Raw genomic sequence first — 15,051 nt, 5'->3', positions numbered from 1 at the left:
CCCAGCACCGAGCCTTGTGGCACCCCACTAGTCACTGCCTGCCATTCTGAAAAGGACCTGTTAATTCCTACTCTTTGCTTCCTGTCTGCCAACCAGTTCTCTATCCATGTCAATACCCTACCCCAATACCACGTGCTCTAATTTTGCACACTAATCTCTTGTGTGGGATCTTGTTAAAAGCTTTTTAAAAGTCCAGATAAACCACATCCACTGGCTCTCCTTTATCCATTCTACTTGTTATATCCTCAAAAAATGGCAGATTAGTCAAGCATGATTTCCCCTTCATAAAGCCATGCTGACTTTGACCGATCCTGTCACTGTTTTCCAAATGCGCTGCTATAACATCTTTAACAATCGACTCAAGCATCTTCCCACCTACTGATGTTCAGCTAACTGGTCTATAATTCCCTGATTTTTCTCTCCCTCTCTTAAAAATTGGGTTACATGGGCGACGCTCCAGTCCACAGGAACTAATCCAGAGTCGAGAGAACTTTGGAAAATGATCACCAATGCATCCACGATTCCTTAGGGCCACCTCCTTGAGTACTCTGGGATGCAGACCATCAGGCCCTGGGGATTTATCTGCCTTCAGTCCCAACAGTTTACCTGACACCATTTCCTGACTAATGTGGATTCCCTTTAGTTCCTCTCTCCCACTAGATCCTCGGTCCCCTAGTATTTCTGGGAGATTGCTTGCTTCTCTGCTTCTCCCTTAGTGAAGACAGAATCAAAGTACTCGTTTAACTGTTTAAGAAGGAACTGCAGATGCTGGAAAATCGAAGGTAGACAAAAATTCTGGAGAAACTCAGCGGGTGAGGAAGCATCTATGGAGCGAAGGAAATAGGCGACGTTTCGGGTCGAGACCCTTCTTCATTTAACTGTTTTGCCATTTCCTTGTTTCCCATTATAAATTCACCGGTCTCTGATTGTAAGGGACTTAGATTTGTCTTCAGTAATCTTTTCCTTTTTACATATCCAACAAAGCTTTTATAGTCAGTTTTTATATTCCCCTTAAACTTTCTTTCATGCTCTCCCCCCCCCCCCCTCTTAATTAACCCCTTTGTCCTCCTCTGTTGAGTTCTAAATTTCTCCCAGTCCTCCGGTTTGCTGCTTCCTCTGGCCAATTTATATGCCTTTCCTTAGATTTAACATTATCCTTGATTTCCCTTGTCAGCCACGGTTGACCCACCTTCCTCGTTTTATTTTTTCGCTAAACAGGGATGAACAATTTTTGGAATTCATCCATGCGGCCTTTAAATCTTTGCCATTGCATCTCCACCTGACACCCTTTAAGTAAAAATGTGCCAGTCTATCCTAGCCAATTCCCGTCTCATACCTTCAAAGACTCCTTTCTTTAAGTTCAGGACCCTAGTCTCTGAATTAACTGTGTCACTCTCCATCGTAATGCAGAATTCCACGATATTATGGTCACTGTTGCCCAAGGGGCTTTGCACAACAAGATCGCTAACTAATCCTTCCTCATTACACAATATCCAGTCTAGGATGGCCGGCCCTCTAGTCGGTTCTTCTACATATTGGTTTTAAAAAACCATCCCTTATACATTCCAGGAAATATTCCTCCTCAGCGCTGCTACCAATTTGGTTGGCCCAATCTATATGTAGATTAAAGTCACCCATGATAACTGCTGTATCTTTGCTACACACATCCCTAATTTCCTGCTTGATGCTATCCCCAACCTCCCACCTGCAGCTTGGTGGTCTGTATACAGCTTCAACAAGCGTTTTCTGCCCTTGGTTATTTCACATACCATTACATATCAATTCTACAGCATCCAAGCTAATGTCTTTCCTTGCTATTGCATTAATCTCCTCTTTAACCAGCAATGCCACCCCATCTCCTCTTCCTTTCTGTCTATCCTTCCTGAATATCGAATACTCCTGCATGTTTAGCTCCCAGCCTTGGTCACCCTGGAGCCATGTCTCTGTAATTCCAACTATATCATATTCCTTAACTACTAACTGCACATTCAATTCATCCACCTTATTTTGAATGCTCCTCGCATTAAGACACAAAGTTTACAGGTTAGTTTTTCTTATCTCCCTTCTACCTTTTCCTTCTGTCCTCCTTTTATGCCCCTCTGTCTCCTTGCATTAGTTCCCATCACCCTGCCCCGTTAGTTTAAACGTAACCTTTCCTACACTCTCTTTCCCGTTAACTGCACGCATGCGCTTCCACCTTGTTGACTCCACCCCCCCACTGTTTAGTTTTGCTAATGTATTGCTACAACAGAACTTCACAGTTAAAAAAACTATTTTTGGACTGTATCATCACAGAAGGTTTTGGAATTTTTAAATGTGATCGGATGGATAGAATTTATGAATGCATTTCTGAATTCAGAGGATCTTCACCTGTTTAAAGTTTCGCAATCTATCCAATGTTTTCTGCCGCTCTTGGCAAACCCATTTATTAGTTCTGTCTTCCTCCTGTTGTTGATCATGCATCTGTAAACAAACCAACAGTTAATATAGACTGCACAAAGTACACTTTTCATCTTAACAATCATGACTTTCCAAAAGACCAAAAGACCAAAAATATCGTTCGTGTAGCTCAAAAAGAAACGTACATATTGAATGAAATTTTTCGCTCAAGGTTAAGAATGTTTACACCAGGAAGAAACAACAAATCTTTCTATGAACTAAAATTGATTTCAAAACTCAAAGTTCGCATCAAGCAATAACATTTAAGAGCAGCAATTATCAAACATTATTTGATCGAGTCACAGGAATTTACAAGAGGAAAAAGCGATTACTTCCTATTCCAGTTCTTAGTTTATATTTTTGTACGCTGCGGAACTTCACGTTTATCCAATTACTTTTTAAACGCGATTAGAGTTTCTGCATCCACTACCTTTATAACAGTGACTTTCAGACTAATAATGTCCCTCAGAGTAAAAATCAAGATATTGTTCCACATCTACTTGAAGAAGACCGAATGGCCTACTCCTGCTCCTATTTTCTATGTTTCTATGTTAAACATTTCCCCTAGCAGGGAGGGCAATAATCTGGTAATCAGTAGAAGTAGGCCATTCGGTCCTTCGAGCCTGCACCGCCATTCAATATGATCATGGCTGATCATCCAACTCAGTATCCTGTACCTGCCTTCTCTCCATACCCCCGATCCCTTTAGCCACAAGGGCCACATCTAACTCCCTTAAATATAGCCAATGAACTGGCCTCAACTACCTTCTGTGGCGGAGAATTCCACAGATTCACCATTCTCTGTGTGAAAATGATTTTCTCATCTCGGTCTCTCAAAATGCTTTTATACATTACGATTAAAAATTCTTCCGAGTCTCCTATTATTCGAAGAAAACTCTACAGCCTCATAACTCCTTAATTAAAGCTCTGCAGACTATATGAAGCAGACACTTCATATAGATCCTTGGCACCATTTTCTCACTCAACCACAAGTCGTGTGCTATATCGTGTCCAGAGCTGTACAAGATATTCTGTACAACTGTTTACATAACCTTTTTCTTCACATTTCTTACGCATCTAAAAAAAGGCAAGTATTCCATTTGCCTTCTAAACCACCTTATCTACCTGTCTGCATTTACCTGTCTGCTACAGTCATAGATTCTGAAATCCCAGAGTGTCATCTCTCTGCTCAGCTGCACTATCAGGTGTTACCAAATCTGAGGAAGGACATTATTGCCATAGAGGGAGTGCAGAGACGGTTCACCAGACTGATTCCTGGGATGTCAGGACTGTCTTATGAAGAAAGACTGGATAGACTTGGTTTATACTCTCTAGAATTTAGGAGATTGAGAGGGGATCTTATAGAAACTTACAAAATTCTTAAGGGGTTGGACAGGCTAGATGCAGGAAGATGGTTACCGATGTTGGGGAAGTCCAGGACAAGGGGTCACAGCTTAAGGATAAAGGGGAAATCCTTTAAAACCGAGATGAGAAGAACTTTTTTCACGCAGAGAGTGGTGAATCTCTGGAACTCTCTGCCACAGAGGGTAGTTGAGGCCAGTTCATTGGCTATATTTAAGAGGCAGTTAGATGTGGCCCTTGTGGCTAAGGGGATCAGGGGGTATGGAGAGAAGGCAGGTACGGGATACTGAGATGGATGATCAGCCATGATCATATTGAATGGCGGTGCAGGCTCGAAGGGCCGAATGGCCTACTCCTGCACCTAATTTCTATGTTTCTATGTTTCTATGTTATACATTTCCAGCACAACTTCCTTGATCTGACATTGGATGCCTCATCCAAAAGAGATAAGGATCTTTTGCATGGCCACTGGTCCTTGAGGGTAGCAGGATAGGCAATCAAGGTGGTTAAAAATCTATCTTTCAAAACCCCTCTCTGTTCCTTTAAAAAAAAAAATAGCTTTACTTTGAAAAGCGAAATATTGCAGATGCTATCACTTCCTTGACTGGCTACAAAACTTGTTCAGAATTATATCATGCATGTACAGATCTCAGCCAGAGTTAGAACACTACAGTGATTTGTTCGACAGCAGATTGTCTTTGCTTGCGGGAATGGCCATGGCTGTGTGGATTAAAATCGGCAATTCTCTCATAAAGACATAATCGAGGCTCCCATTATTGTCAATCCAAGACCATCAATCTCAAAGCTATGGGTAGTTTGCCTTTATGGTCTTTTGCTAAAGGCCATATGCAAATTCCTCTACTTTTAGGGCAGAACACCTAGGCTGTACCCAAGTTACGAACACCCCTACATATAAGCTCCCTTAATATTATTCAATTTGAATATCAGACAAATATATATTCACTCATTCGTATGAATGGAAGAACTAGTTTCCTCTCTCTCGCTTTACTTTTAGTAATTCTTTCTTATTAGTTTCCAGTGGAAGTGATGGAGGCAGGTGGAGGCACTGGAAGTGGAGCTTCCAGTGGAAGTGGTGGAGGCAGGTTCGATTTTATCATTTAAAAATAAATTGGATAGGTATATGGGCGGGAAAGGAATGGAAGGTTATGGTCTGAGTGCAGGTAGATGGGACTAGGGGAGAATAAGTGTTCTGCACAGACTTGAAGGGCTGAGATGGCCTGTTTCTGTGCTGTAATTGTTATATGGTTTTCTGTGCTTTTGATGTAATTCATTACAACACTGTGGAGGCATGCTTGCCAAGTCAAGAGATTTTTGTGTATTTTCTGACTTACAGAGGATATTAACATGGATCGCGTAAAAATGGAACCTGTTCATTACCCAGGGACAGGTTGGTTGGTAGGGTACAGAAAGACAGGCAAAATAGGAACTACTAAATTGCAACAACGTGATGTTAATGTGTAGGAAGGAACTACAGATGCTGGTTTAAACCAAAGATAGACACAAAAAGCTGGAGTAACTCAGCGGGTCAGACAGCATCTCTGGAGAAAAGGAATATGTGACGTGTAGGGTCGAGACCCTTCTTCAGATTGAGACTCAGGGGAAAGGGAAATGAGAGATACAGACAGAGGTATAGATGTAGAACAAATGAATGAAAGATATGCAAAAATGTAACGACGATAAAGGAAACAGCTGACTGGTGGCTGTTTAAAATTGTTTTCGTTGTTTAGCTTAGATTTCAGGGGAGTTTCCACTGCGAATGGTAAGGTTCTGGGGTATGTTGTAGAAAAGAGGGACTTAGGACTACATCTACATGGTTTCCTGAAAGTGTCTTCACAGGTTGACAGGGTGGTGACGGCTTTGTTTGGAATGCTGGCCATCACAGGGCATTGAGCACAGGCGTTGGGACATTATGTTACAGCTGCACAAGACCTCATTTGGAATATTGTGTACAGTTTTGATGACCCTGTTGCAGAAAAGCTGTCATTTAGCTGGAACGAGTGCATGGTAGGTTTTCTAGAATGTTGCCAGGCCTCGAGGGGCTGAGTTACAGGGAGAGGCTGGGCAGCCTAGGACATTCTTGCTATTGAGGGAATGCAGCTTAGAGGTTTACAAGGTTAATTCCTGGGATGGCAGGACTGTCATATGCTGAGAGAATGAAGCAGCAGGGCTTGTATACTCTGGAGTTTAGAAGGATGAGAGGTTATCTTATTGAAACGTATAAGATTATTAAGGGTTTGGACACGCCTGAGGCAGGAAACATGTTCCCGATGTTGGGGGAGTCCAGAACCAGGGACCACAGTTTAAAAATAAGGGGTAAGCCATTTAGAGTGGAGATGAGGAAACACCTTTTCACACGGACTCACTTTTTGTGAGTCTGTGGAATTCTCTGCCTCAGAGTGCAGTGGAGGCCGGTTCTCTGGATACTTTGAAGAGAGAGCTAGATAGGGCTCTTAAAGATAGCGGAGTCAGGGGATATGGGGAGAAGGCAGGAACGGGGTACTGATTGGGGATGATCAGCCGTGATCACATTGAATGGCGGTGCTGGCTTGAAGGGCCGAATGGCCTACTCCTGCACATTGTCTATTACGTATTATCTATTATTTATTCCTTGGATCATAAGAGTCTGAGGAACGTCCTTGTACAGAGGTATAGAAACTGATGAGGGACATGAGGTGAATACAGAGTCTTTTTGGCAGAAAACGGGAATCAAAAATCAGAGGGTGTAGGATTAAGTTGAGAGGGAAAAGATTTAAAAGGGACTCGACCGGTAATGCGTGGTCTCTGTTATTCAGGCCCAACATCTTGTTTGTGAATATCTTATTTACCAAGAGACACTTCAATTGTGTATTGCAAGAGGACTTTCATTGCGTGTGTGCATACGCAAAAATCACATTCTACTTTATAAGATTCAGATCACATTTAGTCAATGATTTTGTACCATGGAACAACAATGACAATGATGAGCTTTAGTTGTCAGAACTTCACATTACACCAAAACATTACAAATGGAAATTTCACTAACCAGCTGCTCTGCACTACGGGATTTGTAATCTTCACTTTGTTTGTGCTGCTTCATCTTGTCGTTGTGGCTTTCAATACAAATCTCCTATGAAAAGAAACAGTAAGAAAATTACTATAGATTCAAAGTGCAGGCATTGCAAATTAGGTTAGATTGAAATGTTTACAATCATTTTCTGTATGGAGAAGATGATCTGTAAGGGGAATCTGAAAAATCTAGCGGCAACTTCACTGTCCAGCAAGAAAGCTATTTTATTCATGAAAATCCCTTTAATGGGAATGAAGATTTACAGATGTGGCAGTTTCAAAACCAGTAATAATCCAAAAATAACGAACATATATTTCATCATCAAGATGTTCCAAACATTCTAGCTGCACCCCATACCAAAGAAATGCATATATTTTTTGCCTCACAATCTGACAGTCCAGCTATTGAGAAAAGAGCTGGAGAACCTCAACAGGTGAGGCAGCATCCCTGGGGAACAGAAATTGGTGATGTTTCAGCCAGGACCCTTTTTGAAATTGATTGTAAGAGGGAGAAAAAAAGCAGAAAGAGTGCTGGGGCAGGACAAAGCCTGGCAGGTAATAGGTTCATATACGTGAGAAGAGTTTTTTGTAGGCAGACAAAGACCAGAGATGAAAAGCCAGGAGGTGTGAAACAAAAGGATTGAAGAATTGTAAATATCTAGAGGAGCTAGAGGAAGGAACGTAGGTGAAAGGGGTTAGGGTAAAGGAAGAAATAAAAACATAGAAAATAGGTACAGGAGTAGGCCATTCAGCCCTTCTATACAGCACTGACATTCAATATGATCATGGTAATTATCCAAAATCAGTATCTTCCCCGCGTTCCTGCTTTTCCCCCATATCCCTTGATTCCGTTAGTCCTAAGTGCTGTATCTAACTCTCTCTTTAAAAACATCCAGTGAGTTGCCTCCACTGCCTTCTGTGGCCTCCCAGACTGCCACAACTCTCTGGGCGGAAAAAATTCCTAATAGATCCTAAATGGCCCAACTCTCTGTTCGATGAGAGCTTTACACATAAAACAGATAAAGATAAGATTTTTTACACAGTTTCTCAGCCATCACTTTTTTCTTTATGGTGAATGACCTTTGACAAATCCCATGATTCCTTCTATTTTTCGGAACACAGAACTCGTTAATTTGCATCCACTGCCTCCTGTGGCGGAGAATTCCACAGATTCACAACTCTCTGGGTGAAAACGTTTTTCCTCATATCAGTCCTAAATGCCCTATCCATTATTCTAAAACTGTGACCCCTGGTTCTGGACTTCCCCCAACATCGGAACATTTTTCCTGCATCTAGCCTGTCCAATCCCTTAAGAATTTTATATGTTTCTATAAGATTTCCTCTCATCCTTCTAAATTCCAGTGAATATAAGCCCAGTCAACCCATTCTTTCATCATATGTCAGTCCTGCCGTTCTAGGAATTGACCTGGTGAACCTATGCTGGACTCCCTGAATAGCAAAAATGTCCTCCCTCAAATTAGGAGACCAAAACTGCACACAATACTCCAGGTGTAGTCTCACTAGGGCCCTGTACAACTGCAGTAGGACCTCCTAGCTCCTATACTCAAATCATTTTGCTATAAAGGCCAACATGCCATTAGCTTTCTTCACTGCCTGCTGTACCTGCATGCTTACTTTCAGTGACTGATGTGCAAGTATACCCAGGTCTCGTTGCACCTCCCCTTTTCCTAATCTGACATAATTCAGATAATAATCTGCCTTCTTGTTCTTGCCACAAATAGGTGCAACTCATTGACCAAACTATTGACACTGGGCCAAAACCCTAATGTTGGCCATAGAGTCACTGGCAACAGATTCCTTGCAGAGGTAGATACAATCATGAGACGTTTGGGATTACAGCACGTAGACAGGAATGTAAAGTTGAAGTTACAATTGAATGTGTCATGATCTTATTAAATGTTGCAATAGGATTCAGATACCAAGTGTTCCTAATTTGCATGTTTGTATGTCAGCTTGTCTCTAACTTCTGTACCTTTGCTTTAGATGCCAAAGTGCAAGATCATAAGGTCATAAGTGATAGGGGAAGAATTAGGCCATTTGGCCCATCAAGTCTACTCCACCGTTCAAGCATGGCTGATCTATCTCTCCCTCCTAATCCCATTCTCCTGCCTTCTCCCCATAACCCCTGGCACTTGTACTACTCAAGGATCTATCTACCATGCCGTAAAACTATCCATTGACGTGGCCTCCATAGCCTTCTGTGGCAAAGAATTGCACAGATGAGCTGGAGATCAGCTTGAGCTGAGGAGGCAGATGCGTTTTAGTTATGTTCTTTAGCATTACAGCCATGGGTCACCATTTGCATGGATTAAAAATTGTCTTAATCATTATTCATTTTAATTGCTGTATTATGACAGGTGTCATAAAGTGCATTATTGGTTATAAAGCATTTTGTGATCTCCTAAATTGATGCACAAGGTCCACATTCCAACAGCTCAAAGTTAAACTGTTTGTGGAGTCCCGTTGTAGACGGGCATTTTCATAGAGTTATGCTGCATAAAGTGAGTTTTGAACCAATACTCATTTTTAAATTAGTTCCAGCGTTTTAAATGTTTTCATTTTTAAACAAAACAATTTAATATTTCCAATAATTTTTAAAGATTTATCAGCATGATCAATAGATTTTGATAGTTTTGAATGTTTCTGAATTGTGACTTTTAGCAACTTTTTATACTCAAGGATCAAAATCAATTTAAGTTATGGAAATGGAAAAGTGTCACACATCTTGCCTTTTTACTCTATCAGAACAAAATCTCTCTTTTAAAAAATATTCACAGACATTCAAAGTCTTCCGACAGCTCTTTGGCTTAGGAACATGGCTTAGTCAGATCTTAAAGCATTTAGAATATGGCACAGTGGCTGAGGCACAGAAGAATTGCCGCCTTACTCCGCCAGAGATCGGATTTGATCCTGATTGCAGATGCTGTCTGTACAGAGTTTGTATGTTCTCCCCATGACCATGTGAGCTTTCTCCAGGTCCTCCAGTTTCTTCCCACAAAGACATAGAGGTTTGTAGGTTAATTAGCATCTGTAAATTGTCCCTGGATGGTGCTAGTGTACGGGTGATCGTCGGTTGACATGGATTCAGTGGGCCGAAGGGTCTGTTTTCAAGCTGTATCTCCAAAGTAAAATCTAAAGTTCTGAGGCAAGACGTTATTTTAACCAGGAAGATCAACAGCTAGCTCTGAAGACATGAAAGGTGCTTTACAGGTTGGTATTAATCTGTCATGAATGTATATTTCAATGTAGTTGTTGCATGTTATACAAGCTTTGAACATAAATGCACGTTCTTGATAGGTCAGAGCAAACATAGCCTTAAGCCATTTGATAAAGATGCTATTTATTTTCTTTATACTACGTTTCTGCCAGCCATCGCCATCCATACTGGAAACTCCGTTACTTTGTAGAGGTTGTACAGTAACAGTGGATGTGGAAGAGGCAAGCTGCTCATTGAGGTTGGCTGGACAGAAGGGATTGTGGAACCAATGGTGTACTACGTTTCATATAAATAAATAGGCCATTTTTAAATATAAACTCCGTTACTATGCTATTTTCCTACAGTAAAAGTTTTTGTTAAACAAGAGGTAAGCTCCTCATTGAAATTGGCTTCACAGAAGTGATTGTAATTAGATAAATGTTTTGACATTATCAGATGCAAACATATAAAAAAATAGGTTTACATTTTTTTAAAGAATGCATATTCTGAAAACAGGTAGGCAAAAATTTGGAGAAACTCAATGAGGCAGCATCTTTTTTTTTAAATAATATATCCATAGTTCCACCAGCCCCAAATAGCAAATGGACATTCACTGATACTCACTGATTCATAATTAGATATTAATACTTTCTCCAGTATTAGTCTATCACTGACTATTTCTGCCTTTCAAGTAAAAATCTAAATATGATCATTAAGTCTAAGAACTGCAGATTCTGAAAAAAACCGATTTAAAATTGTGCATTAAAAAAAACATTTGGAGCAAATGTTTATGTTTACATTTTTAAATTATATCATGCTCTTTAACTCCAAGAAAAATCTTTACACCTGAATTGCTGGAACAACAATCTTACAATGGCTCCAAATTAAGTATTAAAAACTATGCAAATTGTGCCATACACACACACTTTCTATTCACCAATATATTGCTGATTAAATTCAGGCCAGAGAGATGAAAACCAGAGAGTCTAACATGCCATGTTCCATCATTTTTCAATAAGCAAAACACATCAATTCTCATGAATTTTTTAAAAAATGTTAAAATATTACAGTTTTGTTCTTACTAACTGAAAGCCTAAATCATAATTTGTACTGTAGAGTTTCTGCAAATATTGGATTATAGCTACCCTAAACATTAAGTTCATCATTACATTTTTAAATATATAAGACAATTCTTTTTATCTCTGTGGTAAAGTTTTTGATCCTAATCTTTACACTTAATTTCACAGTGATGCTAGTTTGTTTATTGTGACAGTCTGAAATTCATGACTAACAAACTTGGGCAACAAGGTGGCGCAGTGGTAGAGAGCCTTACAGTGCCAGAGGCCCGGGTTCAATCCCGAGTACGGGTGCTGTCTGTACGGAGTTTGTACGCTCTCCCGTGACCTGCGTGGGTTTTCCCCGGGAGCTCCGGTTTCTTCTCACACTCTAAAGACGTACACCATTGTAGGTTAATTGACTTGGTACAACTGGAAGGTCGACAAAAATGCTGGAGAAACTCAGCGAAGGTAGACAAAAATGACGGAGAAACAACTGAAAATTGTCCATAGTTTTTGTAGAATAGTGTTAATGTGCGGGGATCGCTGGTGGACGCGGACTCGGTGGGCCACAGGGCTCGTTTCCGTGATGTATCTCTAAATTTAACTAAACTTAAACAGCAACAGCGCAGTACAATAATCAAGACAATTTAAATCCAAAAGTGCAAAATTACATTTGGAAAATGTAACAAAGCAATATATTGGTGGTCACAAGCTAAATCTTAAATACAAACTAATTTTTGCGGTTTACATCTACATTTAATAAATTAAACACGGACTGTTCAAAAATAATGAAAGAAGCTACTGTTGGTTAAGACGATATATTTACCTTTTTGTTTCTGAGGTAGGCTTTCTTGGCTGAAATGCGACTACGTCTAGCCTCAAGCTGACGCACCTTCTGCTGCAGTTTCACCAGCTCCACTTTCTGTGGGAGCACTGACGAAGCCATGTCTGTTGATTTCATGGCTTCCATGCTTTCGTAGGTGTCATAGTAAACAACTTCTTCTCGTTTCTCTGTTAAAGAAAACAAATACCACAGATCAAACCATTAAAACAATTTACTTTTTCCAACCTGTGATGAGACTACTTGAACATTGAAGGAAAATTAACAGGTACTATTTTTCTCTTATTCAAAATGACCACAGTGCTCAAAAAATCCACGCGGTCACAGGGAGAACATGCAAACTCCATACATTTGCATTCAGACTCAGTGAGCTGTTTCATTGCATTGTTGTACTTATGTATGACAATAATTTAACTGATCCGAATGCAAAACAAAAATCTCAGGGTGCTTTGGTACATGTGATAATACATGAACTATAGAATAAAGGAAACATTGCATCTCAATGGCTTCCAACCGGTATGATAATTTTGCTTCAACTGACCAAAACTGGATTACATTGATTTATCAACGCACCTGTAATGAGCCTCTTAATGCTTTCAAGTTGTGCTGTTATCAATAGTTCCTCACATTTCAGGATCTCGAACTGCACCTCATACAACTGAAGCTGTATATCGTAATAGTCAGCCTCTAGCCGATCCAGCCATGCAATGGCATCGGTGCTATTCTGAAGGCTCTGCATCTGTAATAAAACATAAATAGTAATCAGGCAGGAAGTATAAATTGTACTTTTTTTTAGACACAATGTTTGGAAACCTACAGTGGGATGAGGGGCACAAATGTCTGTCCACGATTTTGGCCGCACAGTGGCGTAGCTGGTGGAGCTATGGCTTCACAGTGCCAGAGACCTGGGTTTAATTCTGACCTCAGGTGCTGTCCGTGAAGAGTTTTCATGTTCTCTCTGTGACTACATGGGTTTCCTCTGGGTGCTCCGGCTTCTTCCAACATCCCAAAGAAGTATGGATTTGTAGGTTAAATGGCCTCTGTAAATTGCCCCTAGAGTGCAGGGAGTGGATGAGAAAACGGGATGACATAGAACTGGTGTGAACGAATGATCGATGGTCAGGGTGGACTTGATGGGCCAAAGGGTCCATTTCCGTGCTGTATCTTTCAATCATTTATTCAGTCATTTGTAACTGTGATGCATCACAGTTAATCATCTCTGCTAGTCAATTAAAAATAAAACAAATAAGACTATGAGAGTCCAAATGGACCCTTCTATGTCCAAGGACAGAATTCTGATTGTTAAAAAATAAACAAAAATAACCAATTGAATCAAAGGGGCAAATACCCTTAATAGCATTAACGCACAGAGGGATCTCGGGGTTTAGGTCCATAGCTCACTGAAAGTGGCAACACAAGTAGATAGAGTGGTAAAAAAGGCATATGGTGTGCTTTCAATGGTTGGGACATTGAGTACAAGAGTGAGGAAAACATGATGCAGCTTTACAGTACTTGCGCGTACAGTTCTAGTTGTTCCATTATAGGAAGAACGTGGAGGCTTTGGAAAGGGTACGGAATGCTGCCTGGATGAGAGGGTATGAGCTATAGAAAGAAGTTGGACAAACAGATTATTTTCTCTGGAGCTTTGGAGGCTGAGAGGGGACGTGGTAGAAATATATAAAATTATGGGAGGCATAGTTAGGGTAGACAGTCAGAACATTTTGCCAGGGCAGAAATGTCAAAGAGGAAAGTGCACAGCTTCAAGATGAGAGGGGCATAGTTTAAAGATGCGTGGATTAAGTTTTTTATTTTACACAGAAGGTGGTGGGTGCCTGGAATGTGCTGCCTAGGACAGTGGTGGAGGCAGATACTATGGTGGTGTTTAAGAGGCTTTTGGATAGGCACATGGATATGCAGAGAATGGAGTGGCGTGTATCATGTGATGAGATTAGTTTAACTTGGCACAGACATTATAGGCCAAACGACCGGTTCCTGCTCTGTAATTTTCTATGTTTTATGGTCTATGTTCTTAATTTAAACCATTACCAACATGTTGAGAATGAGTAAGTGTTGAACATGTCAATTACATGTGTTAACAATCATGGTTGAATATAACAATGTACATTCAAGTAAAATTACTTCCACGTCAAATTTAAAACTGAGAGTTATAAACGTTGTTTTTCCCTCTATTAATCAGAGATTGGTATGTTCCCTTACTGATCAGATATTGGTATGTTTCCTCACTGATCAGATATAGTTGATTTAAATCAACAAAGAATAATGCTTCTCACCAAGATCACATCTTTGCTTTCATGCCCGATTCATGCCGTGTCTTTTATATTACACACTTCATACCGCTTGGCATTTTAAGTGTAACAGAGTTCCAAATTTGAAATGACAAAATGATGGTTCTACAGTTTATAATTGCAGCATACTTTTCTACAGATCCCAAGAAAATATCTCCCCCCCCCCTCCCACTCCCACACTCACTCCCCCCGCATACATTTCATTTGCAATATGCATTTACTTTTATCTTCTTCACTGTTATTATGGTACAAACATACTTCATCCTTAAGTGTCCGCTTTTTCTGCTCCAAACAAATCTCTTTGGCTCGCATAAGCTGCAGGGTTTCCTTTGCGACCGCATATTGAAGCTTTTCCATTCTGCCCACTGCTATGGCCCAGGCTGCTTTCCCGCATTTCTTCTGGTCAGCACGCATCCGATCATATACAGCTAAAAGAAAATCAATAGCATTTAGATTCTCAAAGAACTCGGGCTCATTTTGGCTAACCTATTTAACAAATGTTTGAACTTCCCAACCCTGGCATGCAATTACTTCTTAAATCATTCCCTCTTTGTCACTACCACCTTAGCTGTGAGTCTACTTTTCGTGCACATTGCAATTTGCGATTTTTTTTTAAATTTTATTTTTTTTAATTTTTTTTTTTTTTTTTTAAACTAGATAGAACTAAAGAGATAGATGAAGTAAAGAAAAAAAAGATAGAAAAGAAAAAAAAAAAAACAAAAAAAACAAAAAATTAAAAAAAAAGGAAAAAGATAGTTAAAG

The 15,051-nt window shown here is 40.1% G+C and overlaps 1 protein-coding gene across 1 annotated transcript in view; it reads right to left on the bottom strand.

Moving 5' to 3' along the window:
- The window catches only part of jmy (junction mediating and regulatory protein, p53 cofactor), a 109,789-nt gene that overhangs the window by 13,303 nt on the left and 81,435 nt on the right, over positions 1–15,051 (bottom strand). The window contains exons 4-8 of the mRNA XM_055631636.1: positions 14,548–14,717; positions 12,557–12,722; positions 11,969–12,153; positions 6,845–6,928; positions 2,371–2,463 (exon numbers count right to left, since the gene is read on the bottom strand). Of these exons, the coding sequence (XP_055487611.1) occupies positions 2,371–2,463; positions 6,845–6,928; positions 11,969–12,153; positions 12,557–12,722; positions 14,548–14,717 (698 nt within the window). The remainder of the gene's footprint in view (positions 1–2,370; positions 2,464–6,844; positions 6,929–11,968; positions 12,154–12,556; positions 12,723–14,547; positions 14,718–15,051) is intronic.

This window comes from Leucoraja erinacea, chromosome 3 (genome assembly GCF_028641065.1).
Source record: "Leucoraja erinacea ecotype New England chromosome 3, Leri_hhj_1, whole genome shotgun sequence".
Lineage (NCBI taxonomy): Eukaryota > Metazoa > Chordata > Chondrichthyes > Rajiformes > Rajidae > Leucoraja > Leucoraja erinaceus.
Note: the sequence above shows the minus strand (reverse complement) of the source record. Positions and strands in the feature narration are given on the sequence as shown.